Genomic DNA, 27,182 nt, shown 5'->3' with positions numbered 1-27,182 from the left:
TAGAGATCACTGGCAGCCATTACCCACCTTCCACTAATGGGTGGGTGACTTGAGAATTCTTCTCCGGAGAAAGAGAAGAGCTACAGAGAAAAAGCCTCTGAACACTGACATTTGGGAATCCCAGGATGAAAATGCGCACAGAGAAATCTGTGGTGCAAAAAGCCCTGCTCACTCACGATCCTTCCAAAGAGCTTTTTTTGTATCTCTCCCTCCACCATGGCACACTTGAGAAAAGTAAGAGGAAAACAAACAGAAGCAGAGACTCTGCAAGGAACCCTATGATCAATATCCTAAGGGACATAAGGGAAGAAACTGTGGAATGTTAGGCAAAAGGAACAGATGAATGATAATAGCAATATTTATTGAACATTTACTCTGTACCTGGTATGTATTTAAACTAACTTAATCCTCATAACATGCTTTTAGTCCTCATTTAATGCCCATGAGTGGGGTACAATTATTTCCCCCATTTTTTTTTTTTTTTTTTTTTTTTTTATTTCCCCCATTTTATAGATGAGAAAAGTGAGGCACAGAGAGGCTGAGGAACTTGTTAAAGGTTATACAACCAGAAAGGAGTGTGTACTAAAAGTGTTTGAATTGCTGATTTTAACAACATCTAAGAGATCCTTTGGGGAAAAAAAAAAACAACTTTGGGGGTAGTTCCCTGACAGTGCACGGATTAAGGTCCACGGTAGGGGGTGTACAGTCCATCCCTGGTGAGAAACTAAGAGCCCAGAAACCATGCTGTGCAGTCAAACAAAAACTCTTGAGCAACTCAAACAATATGAGAAAAAGATAAGAAAATGAGAGGATCAACCCAGGAAATCCAACATCTAACATAGATGCATACAAAGAGGAAGAAGTGAAAATGGAAGGAATTATATGATTATATATTTAAGTAGTCTAATTACATTTCTTGACATTTAAATGAAATGAGCTTTCAGATTACTAGCCATAAATGAATGGGGTTGAGGGGGGAGGAAGACCTACAACCCCAAACCCATCTTAGCAAAATTTTCCAACTCCAGGGATGAAGATAGAATCCTAAAAACATCCAGAGTGAGGGGAAAAAAAGAGGTCATCTATGAAAGATCAGAATTAAAATTGGCATCAGACTTAACAACTAAACAGCAGCAGACTTCTTAATAGTAACTCTGGAAACTAGAAGTCAGTGGAGGAATGTCTTCTGGATTTTGAGTGAAAACTGTATCCAACCTAATATTCCATAGCAGCCAAGCCAGGAGTCAGGTGTGAGATGCTGAGTGCACAGGAACTGGTAGCAAGTGTTCCCTGTTGGAGAGAACCTGAGGGCCAGGTATGGGGGAGACACCTTTCTCAGTAGACCATTTTGTTCTCTTTGAATCTTTACCATGTGCTTATATCACATTATTCCAAAAAACTTAAAATAAAAAAATCACTTAAGTAATGCCAATAATTAATTAGATTTGGGAACCACCAAAAGCTCTTGGGTGATTTCCAGTTCTCTACATCTTTTCTGTAAACATGAAGTAGGCAGGGAGAAAGGGAGGTCCACCAGAACCTATTTGCTGCATGATGAACATGCAGAAATTCTGTGGAAGACAGTCCTCTGGCGAGCCAAAGGCAAGACTCATCATTAGGTCATTGGAATAAATACATGATTGAATGAAAGGATAAATGAGCATGAAGCAGTCATTTGAGTCATTGGGGTGTGGGTAAGTGACAGGAAGGAAGTAAAATTAGGGGAAATTCTTTGGCATTGTAAATCCTCCCTTGCTGAGACCTGCCATTTTCTGCAGGGATGTATCCTGGGGGCCGGGAGCCAAATTGCCATGCTGGGTCTCCTCCTGCCACCTTAACATGATAAACTGAAGTCTGATTTAGCTGATTTGGCTGCATACCATCATTAAGTAGCATACAGAGCAAGGTCCAGATTTCTAATTGCCATTCTCTGTCTCTGGGAGAAGAGAAGCTCTGAGATGTTTCTTCTGAAGCATGAGCTAAGCCTGATTATAGTTCTGTTCACACATTTGATTTAGGAAGCATATTAAAGCTTACTGCGATCCTTAAGAATTTATCTGATATGCTAATTATGTTTAAACCCTTTAAAAAAGTCTGTGTTAAATGAATGATATGAATGAATGAACATATTAGTAAGGGTATATTAAGACAATTTATCCAAATGTTAATAGAGCAGTAGCATCAGGAAGAAAGACTGTATCCTTAAATGTTAGATACAAAGAGTGTTTGGGGGAATTACTGTCTTTCACATTCTAGCTGAAGATAATTTTTTTTCCCTCCTTGACATTAGGATGGCTCAGCTTCTATAAAAATTTCTCCATGACCTATTCCAGGAAAATGTATTACCAGAATGATATGAAGATTATAGTTTATATCATTTATAGCACATAGGAGGTCTGAAGTCAGACTGAGTTGACATTATTAGCTTTGTTATCTTAGCAAATTACCTAACCTGAAATGAGGCAAACCTTGTTTCACAGGATTAAGTGATTAAATGAATTTATTCATATTTTGTTGTTGTTCGGTCACTAAGTCACGTCTGACTCTTGGACTGCAGCGCACCAGGCTATCCTGTCCTCCACCATCTCCCAGAGTTTGCTCCAACTCATGTCCATTGACGGTGCTGCTATCCAACCATCTCATCCTCTGCTGCTCCCTTCTCCTTTTGCCTTCAATCTTTCCCAGCATCAGGGTCTTTTCCACTGAGTCAGCTCCCTGGTGGCTCAGACAGTAAAGCATCTGCCTGCAATGCGGGAGACCCGGGTTCGATCCCTGGGTCAGGAAGATCCCCTGGAGAAAGAAATGGCAACCCACTCCAGTACTCTTGACTGGAAAATTCCATGGATGGAGGAGCCTGCTGGGCTACAGTCCATGGGGTCGCAGAGTCGGACACGACTGAGTGACTTCACTTTCACTTTCTTTTCAGTTATTTGCATCAGGTGGCCAAAGTGTTGGATCTTCAGCATCAGTCCTTCCAATGAATATTCACGGTTGATTTCTTTTAGGACTGACTGGTTTGATCTTCTTGCAGTTGAAGGGACTCTCAAGAGTCTTCTCCAGCACAACAATTTGCAAGCATCAATTCTTTGGCACTCAACTTTCATTATGGTCCAACTCTCACATGACTACTGGAATATAAATATATTACATATAATGTATATATATATATATACATATATATATACACACATATATATTATATATATATATTCCTTATCATACAGTAACTGGCATATAATAAGCACTCAATGAATGTTACTATTGTTAATATTATAAAGCATTTTATAATTTGCAGAGTACTTTTAGATAAGCTAATATGAAACTACTTATTCTGCATAACAAAACTCAAAATATGTATGGGAAAGAATTGTGAAATCTAAAAAGTGCTATGCAAACATAAAAGTCATACTGTTGAGCTTATCATTGCATTTCTGTAAAACAAAATAAGGAATTCATATCATAACCAATTCCTATGGATACTGTGGTTGCCAAAAAAACTTGTGAAAGTATTTTTAATTCTATGATAATGATTATCATTGTGAGTAGGGAGGCAGAAGAAGCTAATGTATAAATTTTTAAACTTTTATTAAAGGATGTGGTTGGCAGCGTCTAAGATTATCCTGAGAATTCCTGCCTCCTAGTATTCCCTTATGCTTGAGTGTGGGCTGGACCCTTTGTCTCTTGTGAATCCTGCATTGGCAGGCAGGTTCTTCACCAGTTGAGTCACCCTGGAAGCCTGATGAAACCACAGCAAAGTCAGTTACACGATCTCAACAGGCCTGTTAATATCAAATTGTTTATTGTTGTATATCATAAGATAAAGAGCCTCTTGATGAAAGGCGAAAATGGAGAGTGAAAAAGTTGGCTTAAAATTCTATATTCAGAAAACTAAGATCATGGCATCTGGTCCCATCACTTCATGGCAAATAAATGGGGAAACAATGGAAACAGTGACAGACTTTATCTTTGGGGGCTCCTAAATCACTGCAGATGGTGACTGCAGCCATGAAATTAAGACTCTTGCTCCTTGGAAGAAAAGCTATGATTTACCTAGACAGCATACTCAAAAGCAGAGACATTACTTTGCCAACAAGAGTCCGTCTGGTCAAAGCTATGGTTTTTCCAGTAGTCATGTATGGATGTGAGAGTTGGACTATAAAGAAAGCTGAGCGCCGAAGAATTGATGCTTTTGAACTGTGGTGTTGGAGAAGACTCTTGAGAGTCCCTTGGACTGCAAGGAGATCCAACCAGTCCATCCTAAAGGAGATCAGTCCTGGGTGTTCATTGGAAGGACTGATGCTAAAGGCTAAAGCTGAAACTTCAATACTTTGGCCACCTGTTGCAAAGAACCGACCCATTGGAAAAGGCCCTGATGCTGGGGAAGATTGAAGGCAGGAGAAGGGGATGACAGAGGATGAGATGGTTGGATGGTATCACTGACTCGATGGACATGAGTTCTAGTAAACTCTGGGCGTTGGTGATGGACAGGGAGGCCTGGTGTGCTGCAGTCCATGGGGTCGCAAAGAGTCGGACACGACTGAGTGACTGAACTGACTGACTGACTGATTCAGACCAAACCTATGCGCTTTTCATTATGCCATGCTGTCTCTCTTCAAGCAAACACAAAAGCATTTGCAACAGGGTCTGGCACCACTCTGAGCATTGATAGTATTCTTGTGCTTATTCATTCAATCGTGTCTGACTCTTTGCGACCACATGGACTGTAGCCCTCCAGGCTTCTCTGTTCATGGGATTTCCCAGGCAAGAATACTGGAGTGGGTTGCCATTTCCTTCTCCAACTGATGTCTATAGCATTTCCTTAAACTAACACCTTATCCAGGTTGCTTCAGATTCTAGGTGTCACAAACTAACAACAACATTGACAGAATAGTTGGCACACAGAGGTGGGTGAGAAATGAAATATTTCCTGCCATATCAATAAACAAGGATGTCACAGTCATCAGGGATTCCCACCCTCCAGCGTGAGCTGGTAAGCCCTAAGGGCACTCAGGAAGGAGAATAATATCTGCAATCTAACAGCCAGTAGACTGTGGCCTTGCCCCAGGGTGAGCCCCAGGGGAGCTCAGGATGTGGAAAACAGGAGATGCTGGCCTAGGAAAGCTGAGATGCATATGAAAGGAATGATTTCGTGTGCCCAGACTCTTGCATCTTCCTATACACAGAAAAGCACCAAATTCCTTAACTTGGGATACTGGCTTCCTTTAAATTAACAATAATCTTTTGATGTTCAGACTACCTGCCCTTTGCTGGAAAACTTCTGTATAACCTGGCTCCTCCCCTTGCCTCCTCAGAGCAATTCTCTCAAGGTTACTTGTGATGGTGTTTTCAGGGCTTGAAGTCCTAAAAATTCCCACAGATTAAAACTCAACTTAAGGGCTTCTCAGGTGGTTCTGGGCATGCACGCACTCAACTTTTAGGTTGTGAATATTTTTTAAGACGACAGTGGTAACCAGGAGTGGATAGTTTGTTCGACAAATATGAGCTGCCCTCCTGTTCCCACCCTAAGTGGTGTCAGGCTATAAAAATGAATGACATTGTCTTTTTGTCTATGAAGGCACCCCAATAATAAAGAAACAACACAAACACCCAACAAATCTATCTCAAGGCAATGTGTGATCAATATGAAGGTGAGAGTCAGAATGTGCTCTAGGAATTTAAAAGAGGAAGATCACCAAGGTGATCAGGGATGGCTTCATATGGTGGTCCAGTGGTTGAGACTCTGCATTCCCAATGCAGGGGGCACAGATACAGGTTCAATTCCTGGTCAGGTAACTAAGATCGTGCATGGAGCATGGCCAAAAATAAGAACATTAAGAAAAAAAAGAAGGAAAGGAAATATTGAATGTTTAACTTGGGCCTGAAGAATAGGTTGGACTTTGAGCAGCTCTGGTTGATAGGTAATGACATTCCAAAGACTGGGAACGCAGTCTGACTGCTTAGCAAATGAGTTGCCAAGCTGACCTCAGTGTTTGGCAGATCAGACCATCACTGTGGACCCTCAGTCCTGGTGAGGTCTCACACACCGGTCACTAGTATCACATAAACAGCATGTGAGCTCTACCACTGTCCTACACCTGGGGGTTGGCTATCTGAGAGAGATGGTTTATCCAGGTCAGGGGAAGGCTACAAACCCAGTCTAAAGGGATCACTGTGGACTCAGACAGACATCAGTTATTCCTCAGAATTCTGTTCTCAGTAGTATGCTTGCTTGTACATGTTCCACGCGTGTATTTATGTTCACATATGCAGGAACATACAAATACATGAACCTGTCTAGAGACCCCTACAAGCCTGCCCATGTCTATATGCAGATCAGATGAGAATGTATGCCTTTGATGCTGACACTCCAAGAACTAACCTATTTCATTGACATGCCTATTTATAACTTCTATCTCATTCCAAATGCCAAGTCGCTTTCTAAATCTAAATCTTTTATCACCTTCAGCAGAGATTCAACCAGAGAGGGGAAATTAAAAATAGAAACAGACTGGCTATTGAGAGAGCAGCAATCAATTTTTAGGGGTTCATGGCAATGGAGACTTGAGCTTATGTTGATAATTAAAATCCACTGATAAGTTAAAGCCTCAGTTCAGCCTTTGACTTTATCCTTCATTCTCCACCTTCCCGTCAAAGCTAATGACAAAGAGAAGATGACGGTCCTGAACTTCATCTGTTTCACCCTCATCACCCTCTCTAGGGACAGACAGAAGAGCCATGAAACCAACAAAATTATAGTACAAATTTGTTACTCAATATATTTTAAAACGAGAGTGGGCTTCCCAGGTGGTGCTAGTGGTAAAGAATCCACCTGCCAATGCAGGAGACGACGGTTTGATCCCTGGGTTGAGAAGATCCCCTGGAGAAGGAAATGGCAACCCTCTCCAGGTTTCTTGCCTGGGAAATCCCCTGGACAGAGGAGCCTGGTGAGCTCCAGTCCATGGGGTCGCGAAGAGTCGGACACAACTGAGCATACACACACACTAACAAACCTGTCAAGATCGTGTAACAGTTTTGCTGTGGTTTCAGATTTAGTGATAATAAGAGACTATGAACAATTTGATATGTTTTAGCAGATTAGTTTTAAATATGAAGTTTACCTGAAGGTAAGATAATAACCAAAATGACCTTCTGGGCCTTCTCAAGTTTGAGATTCTATGTTACAGAGAACCAGCCCATTCCAGGGTTTTGCAATTCAGTAAGTTACTGGCCTAGAACAAAAGCTAAACATCAAGATTAAAAGGACCCTAAGGGCTCTTCTGCTAATTCCTCTCCTCTAAAATACCTCGAATGGATATTTATTCCTTCACTCTTTGCCTTTCTTTTTTTTATTGTTTTTCGGTTACTCAATCACATCCAGCTCTTTGCAACCCCATGGACTGCAGCATGCCAGGCTTCCCTGTCATCCACTGTCTCCCTGAGTTTGCTCAAACTCATGTACATTGAGTCAGTGATGCCATCTATTTATTTATTTTGTTGTACCAGGCCTTAGTTGCAGTACTTGGGATCTTTGATCTTTGTTGCAGCAGGCAGGATCTTTAGTTACAGCATGTGAACACTCAGTTGCGGCATGTGGGATCTAGTTCCCTGACCAGGGATGGAACCTGGGCATCCTGCATTGGAAGCTTGGAGTCTTAACTACTAGACCACCAGGGAAGTCCCTACCTTTCTTTATCAACTCTCTGCAGATGACACTTCGCAACACCTGAGTAATCAATTTGTTTCATAAGAAATTCTGTGATGAAAATAAGTTTTTTTGGTCTCAGACAAAATAAACATCCATTTCAGCTGGAAAAAGTTAAACCAGTGACCTTAAGTTATTTTAAAAAGTGTTTCTATTTCTTTAATGGATTTTTTCCCCATGACCCCTGGAGACTAAATGAATACGGTTTGAAATTTAGCATATAACCACATATGGCAGCAAAGTACTTAAATCCAAGGTAATCTATAATTCTTCATCAACGTTAATAATCCATTTTACTAATATGAGGCATGGCTAATCCTAAGTAAATTCTGCCCCCTTGTGGATTAAAATATCCACAACTAGCTGCATGGGGCCAATTCCTTTTAGTTTAAGTTCTATCTTCAATGATCTTTAAAAATAATATACAATGGAACAAAATTAGACTATTTGTATAAATTGTGTAAGAGTTGATTGATGATGACAAAATATAGTGACAGCGAATAGTATCCATCTGTATCTTACACTTTGTATACTAGGACCGTGTCTTGACTATACCAAGTACTGGATAAATATTCATAGAATGTTAGGAGAAACATGAAATATTGGGTTTAACATCCACATAGAATTCCTTTCATAGCTCCTGATACATCCCCTCTCAAGTGACTCCAGGAATGGAAAATTCATTAAATGATACAGCTTGTTCTTCAAGCAAGCAGGGATTAACTGTTAGAATGTCTATCAGCATATTAAGCCAAAGTATGAATAAGCAATAAGATCCTACTGTATAGCACAGGGAACTATATTCAATATCCTGTGATAAACCATAATGGAAAAGAATATGAAAAAGAATGTATATGTGTATAACTGAGTCATTTTGCTATATAGCAGTGATGAACACAATATTGTAATACAACTCTGGTGGTGGTGGTGGTTTAGTCACTCAATCGTGTCCAACTCTTTGCGACCCCATGGACTGTAGCCTGCCAGGCTTCTCCATCCATGGGGTTTCCCAGGCAAGAATACTGGAGTGATTTGCCATTTTCTTCTCCAGGGGATCTTCCCAACCAAGGAATCAAACCCTTCTGCTTGGCAGGCAGATTCTTTACCACTGAGCCACTTGGGAAGCCCACTATACTTCAATTTAAAAAAAAAGCAACAACAATATATGTGTGTATACATATATATTATATTATATATATATACACTATATATATATATATATAAACCAAAATGGAATAAATCTTTTGTCAGAGAATCATATCATTTCAGAACTGGAAAGAGGTATTGGAGATCTCCCAGTTTATCCTTTTATGGTTGAATCCATTACACCATCTGGACCTAATTCTGCTTTCTGGAACAACACTCAATAAGTTCCATCCTGCCAACTTTTCACCGATAATTGTCAACTATTCCTCATATGACATGTTTTTTAGATCCCATCTTCTCCCAGTTACAACCCTGGATGCCAGCTTTGTTGTGAACATCCCTCCCATGTACAGCTTCTAGAACTGAACACAGATGTCTGGATGTGCTCCTTTGTCTAGGATAGACAGCAATGAAGTGGCTATGCCGTAGGACATTAAACCTCTTTTAACGCAGCCCAAGCTCCTTGGGATTTTTCAGCAATTATATTATGCTACTGGTCAGTATAAATCTTGTAACCCCCCAGGTCCTCCAGGTCTTTCCCAACCCTGTACTTCTGCCTAATTATAACTTTTAACAATTGTTGCTATTAAATTTCATCTTGCTTTTGCCTCAGAATCTCAGCTAGCAAGACAGTTATATCTTTAAAAAATATATATTTATTTATTTGGCTGTGCCAGGTCTTAGTTGCAGCACAATCTTCTATCTTAATTTGCAGGATGTTTGACTGTGGCATGTGAGCTCCTAGCTGTGGCATATGGGACCTAGTTCCCTAACCAGATTTTGAACTAAGGTCCCCTGCATTGGGAGCACAGAGTCTTAGCCACTGGATCACCAGGGAAGTCCCAGATAATTGTTTATCTTAATGTGTCTACTCAGATTAGTTCTGCTACCTAGCTCTGTGCCATCCATATTTAATAAACATGATCTCTATGTTTCCAACCAGTCAATTTCAAGGCAGAAGCTTTGATTCAGAAAAGAGATTAGGAAACACTGGAGGTGGGCCCATGTCCCTGAAAGGCAACCCATCAGCCATGTGGCCTCAGCTGTGTGTCCTCTAATTTCTCTTCTCTGAAACAGAAGTGATAACATGAGCTTTCAGGTGCTCCTAGGGCTCACATGAAAAAATGCATTTGAATAGGCTGAGTTAAGTGTTAATTGCTAAATAAATGTAAAGTATTATTAATCACTAGCTTTCAAATGGTTTGAGGAGGGAGGAGAAACTGTTGCCATCTTTTGTATCTCTTTTCTACCTGATAGGTGAAGAGCACCTTATGATTTTTTAATGTGGTTAAATACACATGAAGTACATGTTGAGACAGTTTTTCACAGAGGGGAAGGGAGCTGAGTTGATAGTTTTTAATCAGCCTGTGTTTAGTCTGGAAACTTCTTCAACTATCTTCTATCAGCGTCTCTCCCTTTTCCCCCTCTCTTCTCCTCTTTGTCTAATCTGACTCCCTTCCTCCCCTCTCCCTTCCCTCCCTCCCTTTCTTCTTCCTCCCTCCCCCTCCTCTCCTCCTCCTCTCTCCCACTCTCCCCCTCCCCCTCCTCCTCCTTTATTCCATCTTTCTCCCCGCTTTTCCCTTCCTTCACCTCCTCTAAAACCAACCCTCAGATTGGAAATCAGGAGGAAGCTCTATACACCCCCTGCCTCCTCCGACCCACCGCCGCCACCACCACTGAAGCCAAGGCTGCCACCTTGGTCCTTGCACCCAGGCCATTCATTTTAGGATTTCAGGAACAAATATTCACCTCCTTGGGGGAAAAGATAACAAGGCACCACACTGGTTCCCAGATGCCTGAAATTCCACTGATAACCACAGCTGTGTTCCTTCAGCTCCAGTCTTTTTCTAAATATCAAATATACGTTTGTCTCTGAGAAGACAGCGAAATGAATCATTTAGCAGTTCAGAGTGAATGTGGTTTTCCTTTTCCAAAGACCTCATAAAGGCCGTTGGCTGGAGAGATTCTGGGGTCAGGCTAGTAGGGGGCTGGGAAGGCAAAATAGAAAACTCCCCTGGTTTACAGCCAGGGCGCCCGAGGGGCTGATGTGGCGGGGGAGGGGCTGCCTCTGCTGCTTTGCAGCTGCTCCAGGGGCGCTCTCCGCCTTCCCTCGGGTCTGCAGGAAAAACCTGTCTGTCTCCAGAACTAGTTTAGTCCCACTTACTCCTCTGAGTCTTCCTTAACCACTCTTGTCCGAAATGATTGATCTTCCAGTAATCATGCAATGTGGTTACATTTCCTGGGTGTGATCTTGATGTTGAAATATAGCAGCAAAAATATGTGACAAAATATATCTGTATATATATATCAAATCCCGGGTCTCCTGCATTGCAGGCAGATTATTCACCATCTGAGCCACCAGGGAAGCACCCCCCTCCCCTCCACCAAAAAAATAAAGACTAGTGTGCGTGCGTGCTAAGTCACTTCAGTCGTGTCCTACTCTTTGAGATGCTATGGACTGTAACCCACCAGGCTCCTCTGTCCATGGGATTCTCCAGGCAAGAATACTGGAGGGGGTTGCCATTTCCTTCTCCAGGGGATATTCCCGACCCTTGTCTCCAGCATCCCCTGCATTGGCAGCCGGGTTCTTTACCACTAGCGCCACCTGGGAAGCCCATCTGTACATATACATACATATGTATGGAGAGAGATTGAACAAATATGGCCAAACATTAAGTTGTCTAGCAAAATGGCTTTCAAACTCCTCACAGTTCTGCTTCACCTCCTTAGCATGTTTTTCTCGTTTTCCTTGTCTTTCGTACGGTGTGTACAACTCTTAATAATGACCATTTGTTGAGTATGTACTTGTATATCCTGTGCCAGTGTCAGACACTTTATCTACAGCTTAATAATCCTTACAATCGTCTCTCATGATTGATGTTTTTATACTCATTTCACAGAGAAAAGACTCAGAGCAGTCAGGGAATTAATTGGTCTTAGAGCAAATTTAGTCCACACCACATCTATCTGACTCCAAACTCATGGTCCTTCTATTATATCTTGAACTGCATACAGTGTTCCAGAAACAGTCTGGAAGGTACATTCCTGCGCGCGCATACACACACACCCCCCTGCACCTACAGAATTTTACCTATGTATTAGTCTAGAAATTGGAAGGCCTTTGGGTGAATCACTCTTCTCCAAGCCTTGATTTCTTGATCTATAAGAGAAGTTTAAAATTTCCAAAATCCGGACTTCCCTGGTGGCACAGTGGATAAGAATACGCCTGCCAATGAAGGGAAGATTCCAGATACCAAGGACGAGCTAAGCCCATGAGCCACAACTACTGAAGTCCACACAGAGACTGAGTCCGTGCTCTGAAACAACAGAAGCCACAGCAGTGAGAAGCCCACGTACCACAACTAGAGCAGCCCCCATTTCTCTTCACAACTAGAGAAAGCCTGAGCGAAGCAGTGAAGACTCAGCACAGCCAAAAATAAATTATTTTAAAAAATAAAATTTCCAGCATCCTTTTTATTTTTCTGAATGACATTTGATGATTTTGGTTTTCCTGAGGCCTTCTTGAATATTCCCTGTAAAGCAAAACACAAGGAAACTTTCCTCCCGCTTAGGAAATTGAACAGATCCATTGAAAAGAGTGTGACCACTGAGTGGAAGGCGGGTGCTTGCACCCCTCCATCGCCCTTCACGGGTGCCCCACTGTACATTAAATAGTGGCAATGACGCAGCTCCTGCACTTGGCTTCAGATAGTAACTGCTGTGGCTGTCTATGTTACTTGTAAACACTTTGTCTGCACAGCCTGATCATCAACAACTCAGTTCTAAAACAGGACCCAGAAGGCACCATGGCCTCTCCTAGAGGGCCTAGGGGAACGTGGGGTGTCAGAGTTAATGACGGCAGCGCTAGAGGATCCGTTCTTTGGAGGGAATAGCATGCAGACCCTGGGCAGCTTGTGCCTCATAGGCATTCAGTAAATATTTGAGAAGTAGAAAATTCTCTGCTAGGGAAATAAGAGAGAAATAAGATATTTTATATGCAGGTCCTAGTTTCTATTAAAAGTTACCCTGGGCGGACTTCTTTGGTGGAACAGTGGCTAAGACTCTGCCCTCCCAATGCAGGGGGCCTTGGTTTGATCCCTGGTCAGGAAACCAGATCCCACATGCCACAACTAAGAGTTCAAAGGCCACAACTAAGACCCAGCACAGCCAAATAAATTGTGCGCTGTGCTCAGTCGTGTCCAACTCTTTGTGACTGCTTTACTGTAGCCCACCAGGCTCCTCTGTCCATGGGATTCTCCAGGCAAGAATACCGGAGTGAGTTGCCATTTCCTACTCCAAGGGATTTTCCCAACAGGAAAACCAGGAAAATGGCAGGGTTCTTAACCCATGTCTCTTGCATCTCTTGCATTGGCAGTGGATTATTTACCACTGCACCACCTGGGAAGCCCATTAAAATAAATAAATAAATAGAAATAAGTGTATTTTTTGAAAAAGTTACCCTGGGCCATTTGTCTTTTTGCATCCATAAAAGCAAGATAGGTTACCAGTGGCCTTAGGGGAGGGAGCCATCTTAAAAAACTCAGCCAGGGTTCTTGATCCTGCCACATCTGCTCGAACTGACAGTCTGATCAAGAAATTGGGCCTCAATATGTGAGGGAAAGTCACTGCAAGAAAACTATAGGTCTCACTTATTTGAACTAAGTAAGCCTCCATGAAAGGGTCATCCAAGGCATCTATTTGACCACCAAAACAATGCCAGTTCTTTGGACATAATATTCTTAGAAAGACTTCAACTATGCATGTTTTATGACAAACATAGACAGAATATTAAAAAGCGGAGACATCACTTTACTGACAAAAGTCTGTACAGTCAAAGCTATGGTTTTTCCAGTAGTCATGTACAGATGTGAGAGTTGGACCATAAGGAAGGCTGAGCCCCAAAGAATTGATGTTTTCCAATTGTGCTGGAGAAGACTCTTGAGAGTCCCTTCAGCTGCAAGGAGATCAAACCAGTCAATCCTAAAAGAAATCAACCCTGAATACTCATTGGAAAGACTGATGCTGAAACTGAAGCTCCAATACTTTGGCCATTTGATGCGAAGAGCCAACTCATTGGAAAAGACCCTGATGCTGGGAAAGGTTGAGGGCAGGAGGAGACGGGGACAACAATGGATGAGATGGTTGCTTGGCATCACTGACTCAATGGACATGAGTTTGGGAGATGGGGAAGAACAGAGAAGCCTGGTGGGCTGCAGTCCATGGGGTCACAAAGAGTCAGACACAACTTAGCGACTGAACAACAACAAGTCTTCCTCTGGCTTCCCAGGTGACTCAGTGGTAAAGAATTTACCTGCCAAGCAGGAGACTCGAGTTTGATCCCTGGGTTAGGAAGATCCCTTGGAGAAGGAAATGGCAACCCACTCCAGTATTCTTGCCTGGGAAATCCCATGGACAGAGGAGCCTGGTGGGCTATGGTCCATGAGTTGCAAAGAGTTGGACATGACTAAATGACTAAGCAGCAGCAGCAAGGTCTTTCTCAATCAAAGTGAACCCTACAGTGCCCAGGGAACCCAAGGCTGGCCCCTGGGGGTTAAATTGCCCCTTCTTGCTCACCTGCCAGGGAGCAGACACATGTTCAGCAGCCCCCATGAGCACTGCCAAGCCTGGAGGTTGTAAGGAGAGCCCAGGCACATAGACTTCAGGAGTTTGAGGTAAAAAGCACACAAGTACCTGAGAACTCTGCAGGGATTCTAGGGACCTGAGGTTCAGAGAAGACTAGAGGTGCATGCACCCTGATCCTGAGGCTCCTTGCCTTGGTAAAACCATTTGTGATTCACAGAGTGGCCTGGCCCTGCACTGCTGTGTTAATTCTGGGTGTGGTATAAATAGAACTTGGTGATCTGGCAAAGCACACCACCCACCACTGTGCTCCTTTCCTTTGAGGACATCAACCAAATCTGAGCCTCTGATTCCCTCTAGTGGCTCAAATTGGCAACTTTCCTAGCTGATTCTTTGCATTTATTTATTCAATATATAGTGAGTGCCTACTGTATGCACCGAATTGGTGCTGGGTTCTCTAGCTTTGCCAGGGGTGCTTCATCTGAACACTGTCCTTTCCAGTGGAAAGTGATCAGAGATGTAAACCAGAGCTCCTCCATAGAAGCTTAGCTTAGTATAGGGCAAACCGGCTCTGCTTTATGGGAACTGAAGGAGGATGGGTTTTATATGGGTTAGTTCTGCCACTAAATGAGTTGTAGGACCTTGGGCCAACTCCTTTATCCCCAGACCTCAGTTTGATCATTGGTTAAATCAGTGCATGGGTTAGATTCAAATCCATCCAATACGTATTTATTGAGCACCTGCAGTATGTGAGACCCTGACTAAGTGCTCTAGGCATGCAGTGATAATGGAACTTAATCTCAAGGTGCTTAGAGGCAAATGGGAGAACCAGACCCTCAGGAAGCCACATAAAATCAAGGGTATGAGTAATTTAGCATGGCTGTCAGGGTGCGCTTTGCAGGGAGACAGATCTGGGTGGAGCCCTGCGCTGACACTTCCTAGCTGTGTGATACTGGGCAAGTTGATGGGATTCCTGGTGATCTAGTGGTTCGGAATCCACACTTGCACTGCTGGGGGCCTTGGTTCCATTCCTGGTCAGGGAACTGAGATCCCACAAGCCACACAGCCAAAAAACATTACAAAATTAAGCTGCTGACACAATATCATTTCTGGAAAAAGACGAAAGTTAAAGAAAGTAGAACTGAATTCCTATTGGCCAAAGGAATATTGGACAGATGAAGGGACAGGATCCAAATGTGGTAACTTGGAATTTTGCTTTGGGTAGAAAGTGCTGCTTCCTATTTTGCAGCCATGTGATATGAAACTATGGAGAATGAAGATGGAAGCTGGGGGAGTAGGAGACTGTGTGTCCCTTAAGGGAGCAGGGGTTGCCACAAGAGCCCACTTGTTCCTGGAGGCACGGCTGCACTTACCGAGAGTTCTGTGAGGGCGGCCGGACTTCAAGATGGCTCTGAGGAGTGAACCGTATCCCGCCTGTGCTGGGAGGAGGCTAACCCTGTCCTCCTTGTTAGTTTCCGTTCTTTCAGAAGCCTTTGCTAGTAGGAGAGAGAAAGGTCAAAAAACAAAGATGTTTTTGACCTGAGTGATTTCATTGTTTCTAAAAACCCTGGAGGGTAAGAAAGGTGATCATTAGCAGGAGTGAAATTTGGGGGGGAGGTATGGAAGATATGATGAATTCAGTTAATGGAGGAGTCAGTGTGAGACCAGGGACTACCAGTACTTCTGGACCAGGGTTCCTCCAACACCTTGACGTGCCTCTTGCCCACAGAAACATCCAGTATTTGTTGTAGTATTTGTTTCCTGCACACTGTCATCCCGTTTCTGCACAACTCATTGGAGCTTTTCCTCTTCCAGTTTCCTACTACGTTGGAACCTTGGGGACCCACACTGAGATCAAGAAAGTGGCAGAGGAGAAGGTCACTCTGCCCTGTCATCATCAACTGGGGCTCCCAGAAAAAGACACCCTGGATATCGAATGGCTGCTCACCGATCACGAAGGGAATCAGAAAGTGGTGAGTGTGTGTCTGACTGGAGTCTCGCCTCGTTTTCCCTTGTCCTCCCATGCCTTGCCTTATTTCTGCATCTTTCTCACTGGGTAAGAAACTTCTAGAATTGCTTTTTCATCTGATTTAGAGTTGGAAGACTCTAGATACAATACTACAACAAGAAAGGGTACTGGGTTGTGAGGATGAGATTTTGTTTGGGGGAAAGCAAGAACTACAAGAATCTATCATTTTACCAAGGAGGGAATCTACACTAGTGGCATCTTTCCTATGAGAGGGACGAGGATGCGGTAGCTTGATCGCCTAGTCTAGTGGGCCAGAACCACACCTGGAAGACTCTTCAGAGTCCATTGGACAGCAAGGAGATCCAACCAGTCCATCCTGAAGGAAATCAGTCCTAAATATTCATTGGAAGGACTGATGCCGAAGCTGAAACTCCAATACTTTGGCCACCTGATGCGAAGAACTGACTCATTTGAAAAGACCCTGATGCTAGGAAAGAGTGAAAGCAGGAGAAGGGGATGACAGAGGATAAGATGGTTGGATGGCATCACTGACTCAATGGACATGAGTTTGAATAAGCTCTGGGAGCTGGTGATGGACAGGGAGGCCTGGCATGCTGCAGTCCATTTGGCTGCAAAGAGTCGGACACGACTGAGCCACTGAACAGAACTGGCGATATAAACAGATTTGTCACACTCTGCTCCTGATGACCTCCTGGCATGACATTGATCAGAGAATGAGAGCTAGGTAACCTACTGTTACCAACCTTTCTGCTTTGGCTGCACTCAACCACTGTACCTTGGCTCAACCTAGGTTTTCTGGCTTAACTAGTCTTCAGTAGCCTTTGTGCGTGTTTGTGCACGCTCAGTTGTATCTAATTCTTTGTGACCCCATTGGACTGAACCCCACCAGAATCCTCTGTCCATGAAGTGGGTTGCCATTACCTACGCCAGGGGACCTTCCCAATCCAGAGACTGAATTAACAGCCTTTACCCATTGAGTTTTTTTTTTCCCCCAACATCATAGGCTGGCTTTTATTTTGTTGTATTTTTTTTACACAAGTGTTTTATTTATTTATAGTTTTTTAAACTTTTATATTATATTGGAGTACAGTTGATTAACAATAATGTGTTAGATTCAGGTGTACAATGAAGTGATTCAGTTATCCATACACATGTATCTATTCTTTTTCAAATTCTTTTCCCAGTTAGGCTGTTTCAGACTATCGAGCAGAGTTCCCTGTGCTAAGCAGTAGGTCCTTGTTGGTTAACTATTTTAAACATAACAGGGTGTACATGCCCATCCCCAACCCCCTAACTATTCCTCTCTCCACCCTTCCCCCCATTGACTTTTTGTTGAAAGTTTTGTGGTTAAAAAAACAAACTACATCCTACAGAGCTGATTGTAGACTTTCCTTCTTTTTCAGAACTTCACTTCTTTCCCTACTAAAAAGGATAAAGTTGTCCTTTCCTCTCTGATGTCTATGCTACTAATTTCATAAGGTGGTTTATGCAGAGGGAAGCTAAGGTTTTCGCTGAAAATAAAATTCAAGATCACAGTTGAAATTGAACTTGCTTACAGAGCTGCCTACATCACCTTGTTATTTTGATACTGCTTGTCATTCTCTTCTCCTAGCGCACCATCCCAAGACAGTCTGTTCTCTCCCGAGCAAGGTCACCTTAACCTGAGCGTGTTTATTCCAAGAGTTTCATAATCAATCCTAGACCTGATACTCTCAGTTCTGAACGAAGTAAATTAAGTGCCCATGTTCCTCTAATAAAAATTCAAGAATGACATTATTGTCTAACTTTCACCCAAGTGGTTTCATTTAAACTAAAGAAAAAAAAAGTTACTTGGTTTTATAGCCAGGTGAATATAAGGATTGATTTAAAAAGGCCACTGAAGGACTTGCCTGCTGGTCCAATGGTTAAGACTCCCCCTTCCAATGCAGGGGTTTCAGGTTCAATCCCTGGTCCAGGAACTAAAATGTCATGGGGTGCAGCCAAAAACTAAATAAAATAAAGAAGGTCACTGATACAGCTTCTGTCCTCACCCTAATAAGCAGGCACCATTCCCTACTTATCTTCAGTGAATGCTCTAAAGAAAGGATTGCCATTTATTCACTCATTCAGATGGCATGATTTTTTTTTTTTTTCCAAACCATTTGGCATGAGGGATCTTAGTTCCTCAACCAAGGGTTGAACCCATGCCTCCTGCACTGGGAGCCTGAAATCTTAACCTCTGAACCACCAGGGAAGTCCAGATGGCATGAATTTATTTTGAACTTACTGTATGCCATGGTAGGCACTGGGGTATAGCAGTGAAGAAAAAATCAGAATCTCGGCCTTCTAGGAGCTCAAAGTAAAACAACATTTAATAATTTTTAAAAAAATTTTAAGTACAGAACAATAAATACCAGCTGCAGGCCAGGCACAAATCTGTTTAGCACATATTGTCTCATTTCACTTACTGCTCATAACCGGGATTATTGGTACCATTTTGCAGATAAGGAACTGAGGCATGTACACACACAAAGTGAGAAAATTGCTTAAAGTCACCCATTTTTGAAATTGGACACTCTGATATTGGTACCTAGACTATTAACCACTAGCTGTGTTATCTTCATAAATAATTAGAAATTAGAAAGTTAGTGCTGCTATATAGGAAATATGGAAAATATGGGGAGAAAAATTATTCCAGCAGATTAATTATGCAAAGACCCTGATGCTGGAAAAAGCTTGGCGCTATTGCAAGTTCTGAAAGATTAAAAATCAATTTAGTTGGGACTTCCCTGTTGGTCCAGTGGCTAAGACTCTGCCCTCCCAAGGCAAGGGTCCTGGGTTCCATTCCTGGTCAGGGAACTAGATCCCACTTGCTGCAACTAAAGATCCCCAGTGCCACAACTGAAGAAATGCTGCATGCTGAAACTAAGAACCTGAAGCAGCCAAGTAAATAAATCAGTATTTTATAAAATCGATTTAGTTAAATTTAATAAATATTGGATTTCCAATATACACACACACTCTCTCATGAAGGAGCTACTTGAAGAGATACGTATCAAAACTGAGATAAGCAGAATGTTCTAGAGGAAAGCAGAGGAGGAGCCACTGGCTGAGCGTCCTTGGGGAGAGGTCGAGGTGCGCTTCTGGTAAGAAGGCACAGTTGATTTGCATGTTTATAGAAGGCACTGCCCTCAGGAAATCACGAGAGCAAAGACACAGGCGGGGCCATTCTGGGAACTTCTAAGCGGCTGATGCAGTTAGAGCGCAAGTTTCAGCTTGTGGGGTTGCAGGACCAGAAACTGAAAGGTCTTGTCTACCATACCAGGGAGCTGAGAATTTTTCTTATAATGTCATGGTGTTCTTGAAGGATTTTCAGAGTGAAAAGGGCATCTTTGCATCTTAGAGCAAGCATTCTGGCACTCTGTGAGGCACATTCAAGTAGAAGTATCAAGATTAGTTGAATAGTTTCTAGCTATACAATAAGGGCTTAAAGTACAATTGTGGGTGGCTGGGATGCCAAGCAATGGGTGAAGCTTCCTGAGCTGGTTAATTACCAGGGTATTGGGAATGAGAGTGAGGGGAACTGAGAAAGAAAATACAGGAAGGGCTGGAACAGATGTGTTGCTTGTTTTTCTTTTCTTCCCATTATGCCTCTCAGCTTATGGGATCCTAGTTCCCCAATGAGGGATCAAACCCGTACCCCCTACAGTGGAAGCTCAAAGTCCTAACCACTGAACTGCCATGGAAGACCTGGATGAGGTGCTTAAAAATAGGCTAGCCAATGACCTAGATCCCAAGGTCAGCTTTGCACTTTCATCTGAGCAGAAACGTTGCATCCCTCTTGTCTAGGACTCTCAGATATGCAGGAAACATTTAGGGGTGGGTAGGCAGCCTCAGGAATATTTGAATTTCAGCCTAGACAGTAGGGTCACTAGGATTCTGGAGCATTCCTCATGGTTCTAGGATGGAAACTTGGTTGAATTTCCAAAGTAAGAGTGCTCAGAAGAAGAGTCAGGAGCTCACAACACACACTTTTCCCCTGTATTTTTTCAGATGGAAAAATTAGGACAGAGATGCTCAATCTCCCATGCCAACTATCTTGGCCACTCTTTCACCCTTTCCCCTTTCTCTTTGGCTTTGAGCAAGAAAAATCTTGATCTAAAATACGGAGAGAGGGACTTACCTCCATCTCCTTCAGGGCAGTTTCACAACTGCTACGTTGGACCTGGAGCAGCAGAGCAACTGCCAGAAGGTTGAGCTGATCCATCTGTTCCATCTGAGTCCTAACAAATTGTCCTGCCTTGTCTCACTAAAAACACATCCGGAGCAGGACACCAGGAATGTCATGAGACACAGTCCCACAACAGCTGCAATTCATATATTTAATCTGTTTGCAGAAGGGTTAGATTTATATTCACTGTTCCCCCATCACACTCCTATTGACCCTTGGCTTAGTCTCAGCACCATGTTCCTTAGAATTAAAAACAAAATAAAACAGAGAGGCACACAAGCATCTGATATTCACTGTATGTCTGAAAAAAGAAAGCCAAATTGCAAGGCTGTAGCTGAACCCCAACCCTGTCAAAAGTGTTTTGAAATTCTCATATTAAATAAGGCTCATTTAATTATATTAAGATTATTTTGAAGTTGTATACACTCTGCTTTCCAAAGATGTTAAATATTTACCTGTAGTTATCTCTTTTTTCTTCATTTACTATTAGGACAGGAACTTCCCCAGTAGTCCAGTGGTTAAAAATCAATGCTCCCACTGCAGGGGGCATGGGTTCAAGCCCCGGTGTGGAAGATCCCATATGCTGCAGGGTGTGGTCAAATATATATTTGTGTTCAGTCACTTCAGTCATGTCTGACTCTTTGTGACCCTATGGACTATAGCCCGCCAGGCTCCTCAGTCCCTGAGATTCTCCAGGCAAGAACACTGGATTGGGTTGCCATACTCTCCTCCAGGGGATCTTCCTGACCCAGGGATCGAACCCGAGTCTCCTGTGGCTCCTGCATTGGCAGGTGGATTCTTTACTGCTGAGCCACTGGGGAAGCCTATATGTCATATATATATATATATATATGACAGGAACTAGGGGAGAGGGAGGGAAAAGTGATACACAAGAAAAGCTCGTATACACAGAAGGTGACCCTCATGCTTGATCTTGAGACCTGTAGAGGTGGTGTTTAGATGAAAATAAAAGGAAAGGCATTTCAGAAGGAGGAAACTTTATGATCCAAGACAAAGACACATCAGAGGACACTGTTCAGAATCACAGGACTCGAGTTTGGGGATTAGGCTATTCAGAGATCCGAGGGCAGGGGCCAAAGCTGAGATGTGGTCCAGGCTGCACTGGCCTTAGGGGCCACATTCAGAGGGTCAAGCTGTGGACCACAGCTTGATATAGACCACAGGTGAGGGAACCAGTGGAGGTTTTTAGCCAGGGGAGCTTCCCTATACAAATGAATAGAATGCACGGGCTGAACAACTTGGAAACCTTAGGGGCTTCCTAGATGCCTGGATCCATCTAATAAAAGTGATCATGAGGGCTTACTATCTCATTCCCCCCAAAATCCTGTGAAGTAGCTTGTCCCCCTGTCACCATTGAGGACCTGAGGGATTAGCAAAGTTCATTAGCTGAACCAAGGCACGCAGCAAGTGGAGAAGCTCCCTTTTGAATACAGAAGACTACTGACTTCCCAGCCAACTCTCTCCATCACTGTCCCTGGTATAGCATCTTTTCACATTAGGACTCAGTAGTGGATCATAAGCAATCAGATTTTTTTTTCTTTTTAACTTTTGGTTACGCTGGGTCTTCATGGCTGCACGCAGGCTTTCTCTAGTTGAGGTGACTGGGGGTTACTCTTTGTTGTGACGCATGGGCTTCTCATTGCGGTGGCTTCTTTGTTGTGGATCACAGGCTTTAGGTGCACAGACTTCAGTAGTTGCAGCACTTGGGCTCTAGAGCCCAGGCTTAGTAGTTGTGGCACTCAGGTTTAGTTGCTCCCAGACGTGAGGAATCTTCCTGGACTGGGGATTGAACCCATGTCCCCTGCATTGGCAGGCAGATTCTTAACCACTGGTGGGTTAGTCGCTGAGTTGTATCCAACTCTTGCGACCCATGGACTATAGCCCACCAGGCTCCTCTGTCCATGGGGTTTCCCAGGCAAGAATACTGGAGTGGGTTGCCATTTCCTTCTCCAGGGGATCTTCCTGACCCAGGGATCGAACCTGTGTCTCCTGCATTGCCGGTAGATTCTTTACCATCTGAGCCACCAGGGAAGCCAAATTTGTGCTATAAATCTAAATGATCATCGCCAGAAAGAACTGTGTCCTTGCCCAAAAGCTGTCTTTTAAATTTAAATCTTGTTATAAGCCTGGGAGGTCGGTAAGGTAAGGATTGTTACAATAGTTCTTTTAATGCATGAGGAAAATTAGACCTCCATCTCTAGAAAACTTGGATTCTAAACCTTTCAGACTTTCAACAGTGAAGGCTTTGCCCAAGATGGATTTCAGAGTTCAGATCTGAACCAGAGTTAAAGCCCTCTGCCCCTCCCCATGGCTTGCAGCTTCTGTGGAAAAGAATGTAGGCATTCAAGATAAAACCTCTGCCTGGGAGTAAATACCGGACCTTTGATGGAAATCATGCAGTTCCTGTACTTTCCAGAATGTTCCTCAGCTTGAAAGCAGTGTTCAGGAGACCCCTCCCTAGGGGGTAAGTGTGGGGTGGGGGTGGAAGTTTTCAAGCAGGGGTGGGGAGACAGCCTCTACTGGAATGAGAATGAGAATTAGCTCTCCTGTAGCAGCTTCCCTGCCCCCAGTGCTCCATGGGCTCCTCCAGGTCTGTGGTCACCCTGAGTTCACCAGTGACTCACCCAGTCTCTAGTCACAGGCCCAGCCTTACCCATGGAGGACAACTCCTCTTCCTCCTACCCTCTCTTCACTCTCCTAAATATTCTCTAACTGGCCATGCTTGCCAACTTGCTTTATGTTTTTTTGGCTGTGCCGCTCAGCTAGCAGGATCTTAGTTCCCCAAGCAGGGATCAAACCCATGTCTTCTGTGGTGGAAACTTGGAGCCTTAACCTCTGGACCTCCAGGGAATTCTCCCAGTTTGCTTTAAAAAGTCTTTGCAGAGTTCACCTCAGCCTTAGGGAGAAGCTGGATGGTGCTGTCCTAATGAAGCTGTCTCAATTCCCCCTCCACCCTCATTCCAACAAGAAGGAGACAGTCCCACAGTGCTGTTCTCAGTAGCCTTTCAGGTTCTCTAATGTAGAGACTCAGCAAGTTGAACCTGGAGACCACACCCTAAGGGAGGCAGCTGTAGGAGGACAGGGAATGCACCAAAACAGGAAACAGCCTTCAGGGGATCTAATTCCCTTTATTGTCCTACTGAAGTGAATTTCTCCCTGCCTGAGCCTGAAAACCTGCCCCTTCCCTGTAATACACCATAGGGAAGTGTCTCCTGAATGTCAGCTTTATGCTTAGAGTCCAGGTTTTCTGGAGATGAATTAGGGTCTAATTTTCCTCTTGTATTAACTTCTGTAGAAATAGAAATTACCTCGTGGAATGCTGATAGTGATGCCAAGTTTCCTATCCATAGGATGAAGATGGTTCCTGTCTACAGACTTGCAAATGAATTTTGTCCAAAGGAGAATGTGAATCTCTTTAGTCCAATTCTCCTTTGAACTTGTTTGTGACAGCTTTCTGGTTCCATCACGAATGAATGAGTTAAACATTTTGATATGTGTTTATTCTCTTTGTATATGAGCATCATGATTTTTACCTTTTTTTTTTTTTTTTTTGGAAAAAGAAAAAGCTGTCTTTTAAAACTGTTGTTGTTTAGTCACAAAGGTGTGATTGACTCTTTTGCGACCTCAAGGACTGTAGCCTGCCAGGCTCCTCTGTTCATGGGATTCTCCAGGCAAGAATATTGGAGTGGGTTGCCATTTCCTTCTCCAGGGGATCTTCCCCACCCAGGGATTGAACCGGCCTCTCCCACATTGTGGGCGAATTCTTTACTGCTGAGGCACCGGGGAAAACTAGGGCAGGAAAAATTACGTTTTTCCCTCTACTCACCTAAGTGTTCAGGCTGGGGCACTGTCAGTTAGATTGAAAAAAGGCAGGTTAACAAGAAAAAAGCACAGTATTGTGTAAATAACACCTGGGTATACCCAGTGATGAGTAACTCAAAGAGGTGGTTAGAACTAGGGCTCTGTATGTTTACCTAATTTAGTAGGGGAAGGGAGGAGTAGAAAGGGCACTTATGGAAGAGCAAATGGACACTTAGAGGAACAGATGGGAGATATGCTGGTTTGTGACATAGTCTGGGTGAGATGCCCACCTCTGCTCTCCCAGAAGGGAAGATTAGAGTTGCCCTGGGAAAGGGGATTTAGGGACACTCAGATTCTTTGGGGAGGCTCTGCTTTTAGGCAGATAAGGGATTTCAGGAACTCAAGTGCATTCAGCTGAAATTAATCCTTGCGCATATGCAAAGTGACATATTTGGAGGTGGCATGTCCTGGTCCCCAAAATTATAAAACTCATTTCTTTGTATTGTTATCATCTCTAGAATAGTGCCAAGTGTAGAGTATGTTTCAATTAGTGTTTATTAAATAGACGATTGCAGGGTTGCAAAACTGGACAACAGACATACATAAAATCAGTGTGAGGCGTCCCTGGTGGCTCAGTGGTAAAGAATCCACCTGCCAATGCAGGAGATACGGGTTTGACCCCTGGGCTGGAAAGATCCCTCATGCTGAGGAGCAACTAAGCCTGTGCGCCACAGCTACTGAGCCTGTGCTCTAGAGCCCGAGAGCCACAGCTCCTGAAGGCTGACCACCCTAGAGGCCATGCTCTGCATCAAGAGAAGGCATTCACAATTAGAAGCCCGTGTACTGCAACTAGACGGCAGCCCTCACTCTCCACAGCTAGAGTTAAAGCCCACACAGCAACAAAGACCCAGCCCAGGCAAAACTAAATAAATAATATAATTATTTTTAAGTTAAATAAATAAATAAAATCAGAATGGCCTGAAGGATCTTCCAGACAATGCCCAGAATTACAGAAAGGGGACCCAGCAAACTGTCTGCCTAACATCTTGACTTTCACAATTTTTCCTCACATAAAAATGGTACCAAGACATGCTATGGATGACAGCAGAGACCATTCTAAGCTTGTGTCATATTAGGGATGTTTTCATAAGGAAACTTAACATTAACTTGGGGTTTAAAATAATGAATAGGGATTATTTGGGGCTTCCCAGGGGGCTCAGCGGTAAAGAACCTGCCTGCCATGCAGGAGACGTGGGTTCGATCCCTGAGTCAGAAAGATCCCCTGGAGGAGAGACTGGCAACCCACTCCAGTATTCTTGCCCAGAGAGTCCCCATGGACAGAAGAGCCTGGCGGGCTATAGTCCATGGGGTTGCAAAGAGTTGGACACGACTGAGTGACTAAACAACAACAAAAAGCTTATTAATACATTATTATGTAGGGTAGTTTGGAGAGGACAGACATCTATAGTAGCCAGACAGCTGGAAGTATAAAAATGGAGCTCAAAAATGTGTTGGTGTCTGGACTTCCCTGTGGTCCAGTGGCTAAGGCTCCACGCTCCCAATATAGGCGGCCCAGGTTCGATGCCTAATCAGGGAACCGGATCCCACGTGCCACAGCTGAGTGTTCACATGCTGCAACTAAGAACTGGTACAGCCAAATAAATAAATAAAAATACATATTTTTAAAAATGTGTTAGCAATAGAGATAAGGATGTCAGAATTATCACAATAGTTGTATTGGTTGAAGTGAGGGGACAAAATCAAATACTGAAAACATTTTAAGTCATATTATCTATTACCTTAATTTTCTTTTACTTGATTCGCTGGCATTTTGTCCCTCAAAAGACTGTGAGGCTCTCGGGGTAGGAACTATGTCTTATTCATGATTGTTTTCCAGAGCCTGGCAAAGTACCTGATGTGGGCACTCAGTAAATATTTGGTGAAGAAAAAGAACATACAGAGAAAGAAGAAAACACTTTTTTTTCAGAGAGGTGGTAAGGGCAAAATGGATGATGCTGAAATGTTCTAATATAATGGTGAGAGAATCTATGGCCATTTTGTTGGATGGCTCCCGGTCTTTTCAGGAAGGCATTTCCTGAACTGCAGAGCGTCACGTGATTGACAACAGGGTTCAGGGCTTAGAGTGAAACAGTTTGGAACAGCTGAAGCCAGAAATGTGCTTAGGGGACTCCCATGTGCTTGCTTTTTTTTTTTTTTTCCAGTGCTGTTCCCTGTGTTTGGAATGCACCCTCTGGCAATCATTGCTCTGCCTCTCTCATCTCTTGGCCTACTCATCTTTCAAAGCCTAACTCAAATGCCACCGACTTTTCTGGGAACATTCTCTCTTGATACTATTTCAAGTTAGTCATTCCTTTTTCTATGTCTATACTTCTCTCCTTGTTAATCCCACTGGATTATAAATTACTTGAAGATCAGAAGAGAGTTTTACTTCATCTGAATACCCTCCTCCTGACCTGGTGGGGAGCAGTCATTCCATAAATGTTTGCTGATGTTTAAATCAAGTAAGTTTAGGAATATGATTGCTAAGTGGCAGCAAGGGCATAACGGAAGACAAGATCAGCATGGTTTTTGTGATTAGTAGGAGGTGATGGGGACTTCCCTGGTGGTACAGTGGTTAAGACTTTGTGCTCTCAATGCAGGGGGCATGGATTTGATCCCTGGTCAGAGGCCCAAGATCCCACATGCTGCATAGCTCGGCCTAAAAAAAAAAA

At 43.3% G+C, this 27,182-nt stretch overlaps 1 protein-coding gene across 1 annotated transcript in view; it reads left to right on the top strand.

Annotated features, from left to right (window-relative positions):
- The window catches only part of LOC122693727 (CXADR like membrane protein), a 98,682-nt gene that overhangs the window by 61,722 nt on the left and 9,778 nt on the right, over window positions 1-27,182 (top strand). The window contains exon 2 of the mRNA XM_043901479.1: window positions 16,244-16,401. Coding sequence (XP_043757414.1) covers window positions 16,244-16,401 — 158 coding nt within the window. The remainder of the gene's footprint in view (window positions 1-16,243; window positions 16,402-27,182) is intronic.

The sequence above is a fragment of the Cervus elaphus genome, chromosome 1, assembly GCF_910594005.1.
Source record: "Cervus elaphus chromosome 1, mCerEla1.1, whole genome shotgun sequence".
In the NCBI taxonomy this organism is placed as follows: Eukaryota; Metazoa; Chordata; class Mammalia; order Artiodactyla; family Cervidae; genus Cervus; species Cervus elaphus.
Note: the sequence above shows the minus strand (reverse complement) of the source record. Positions and strands in the feature narration are given on the sequence as shown.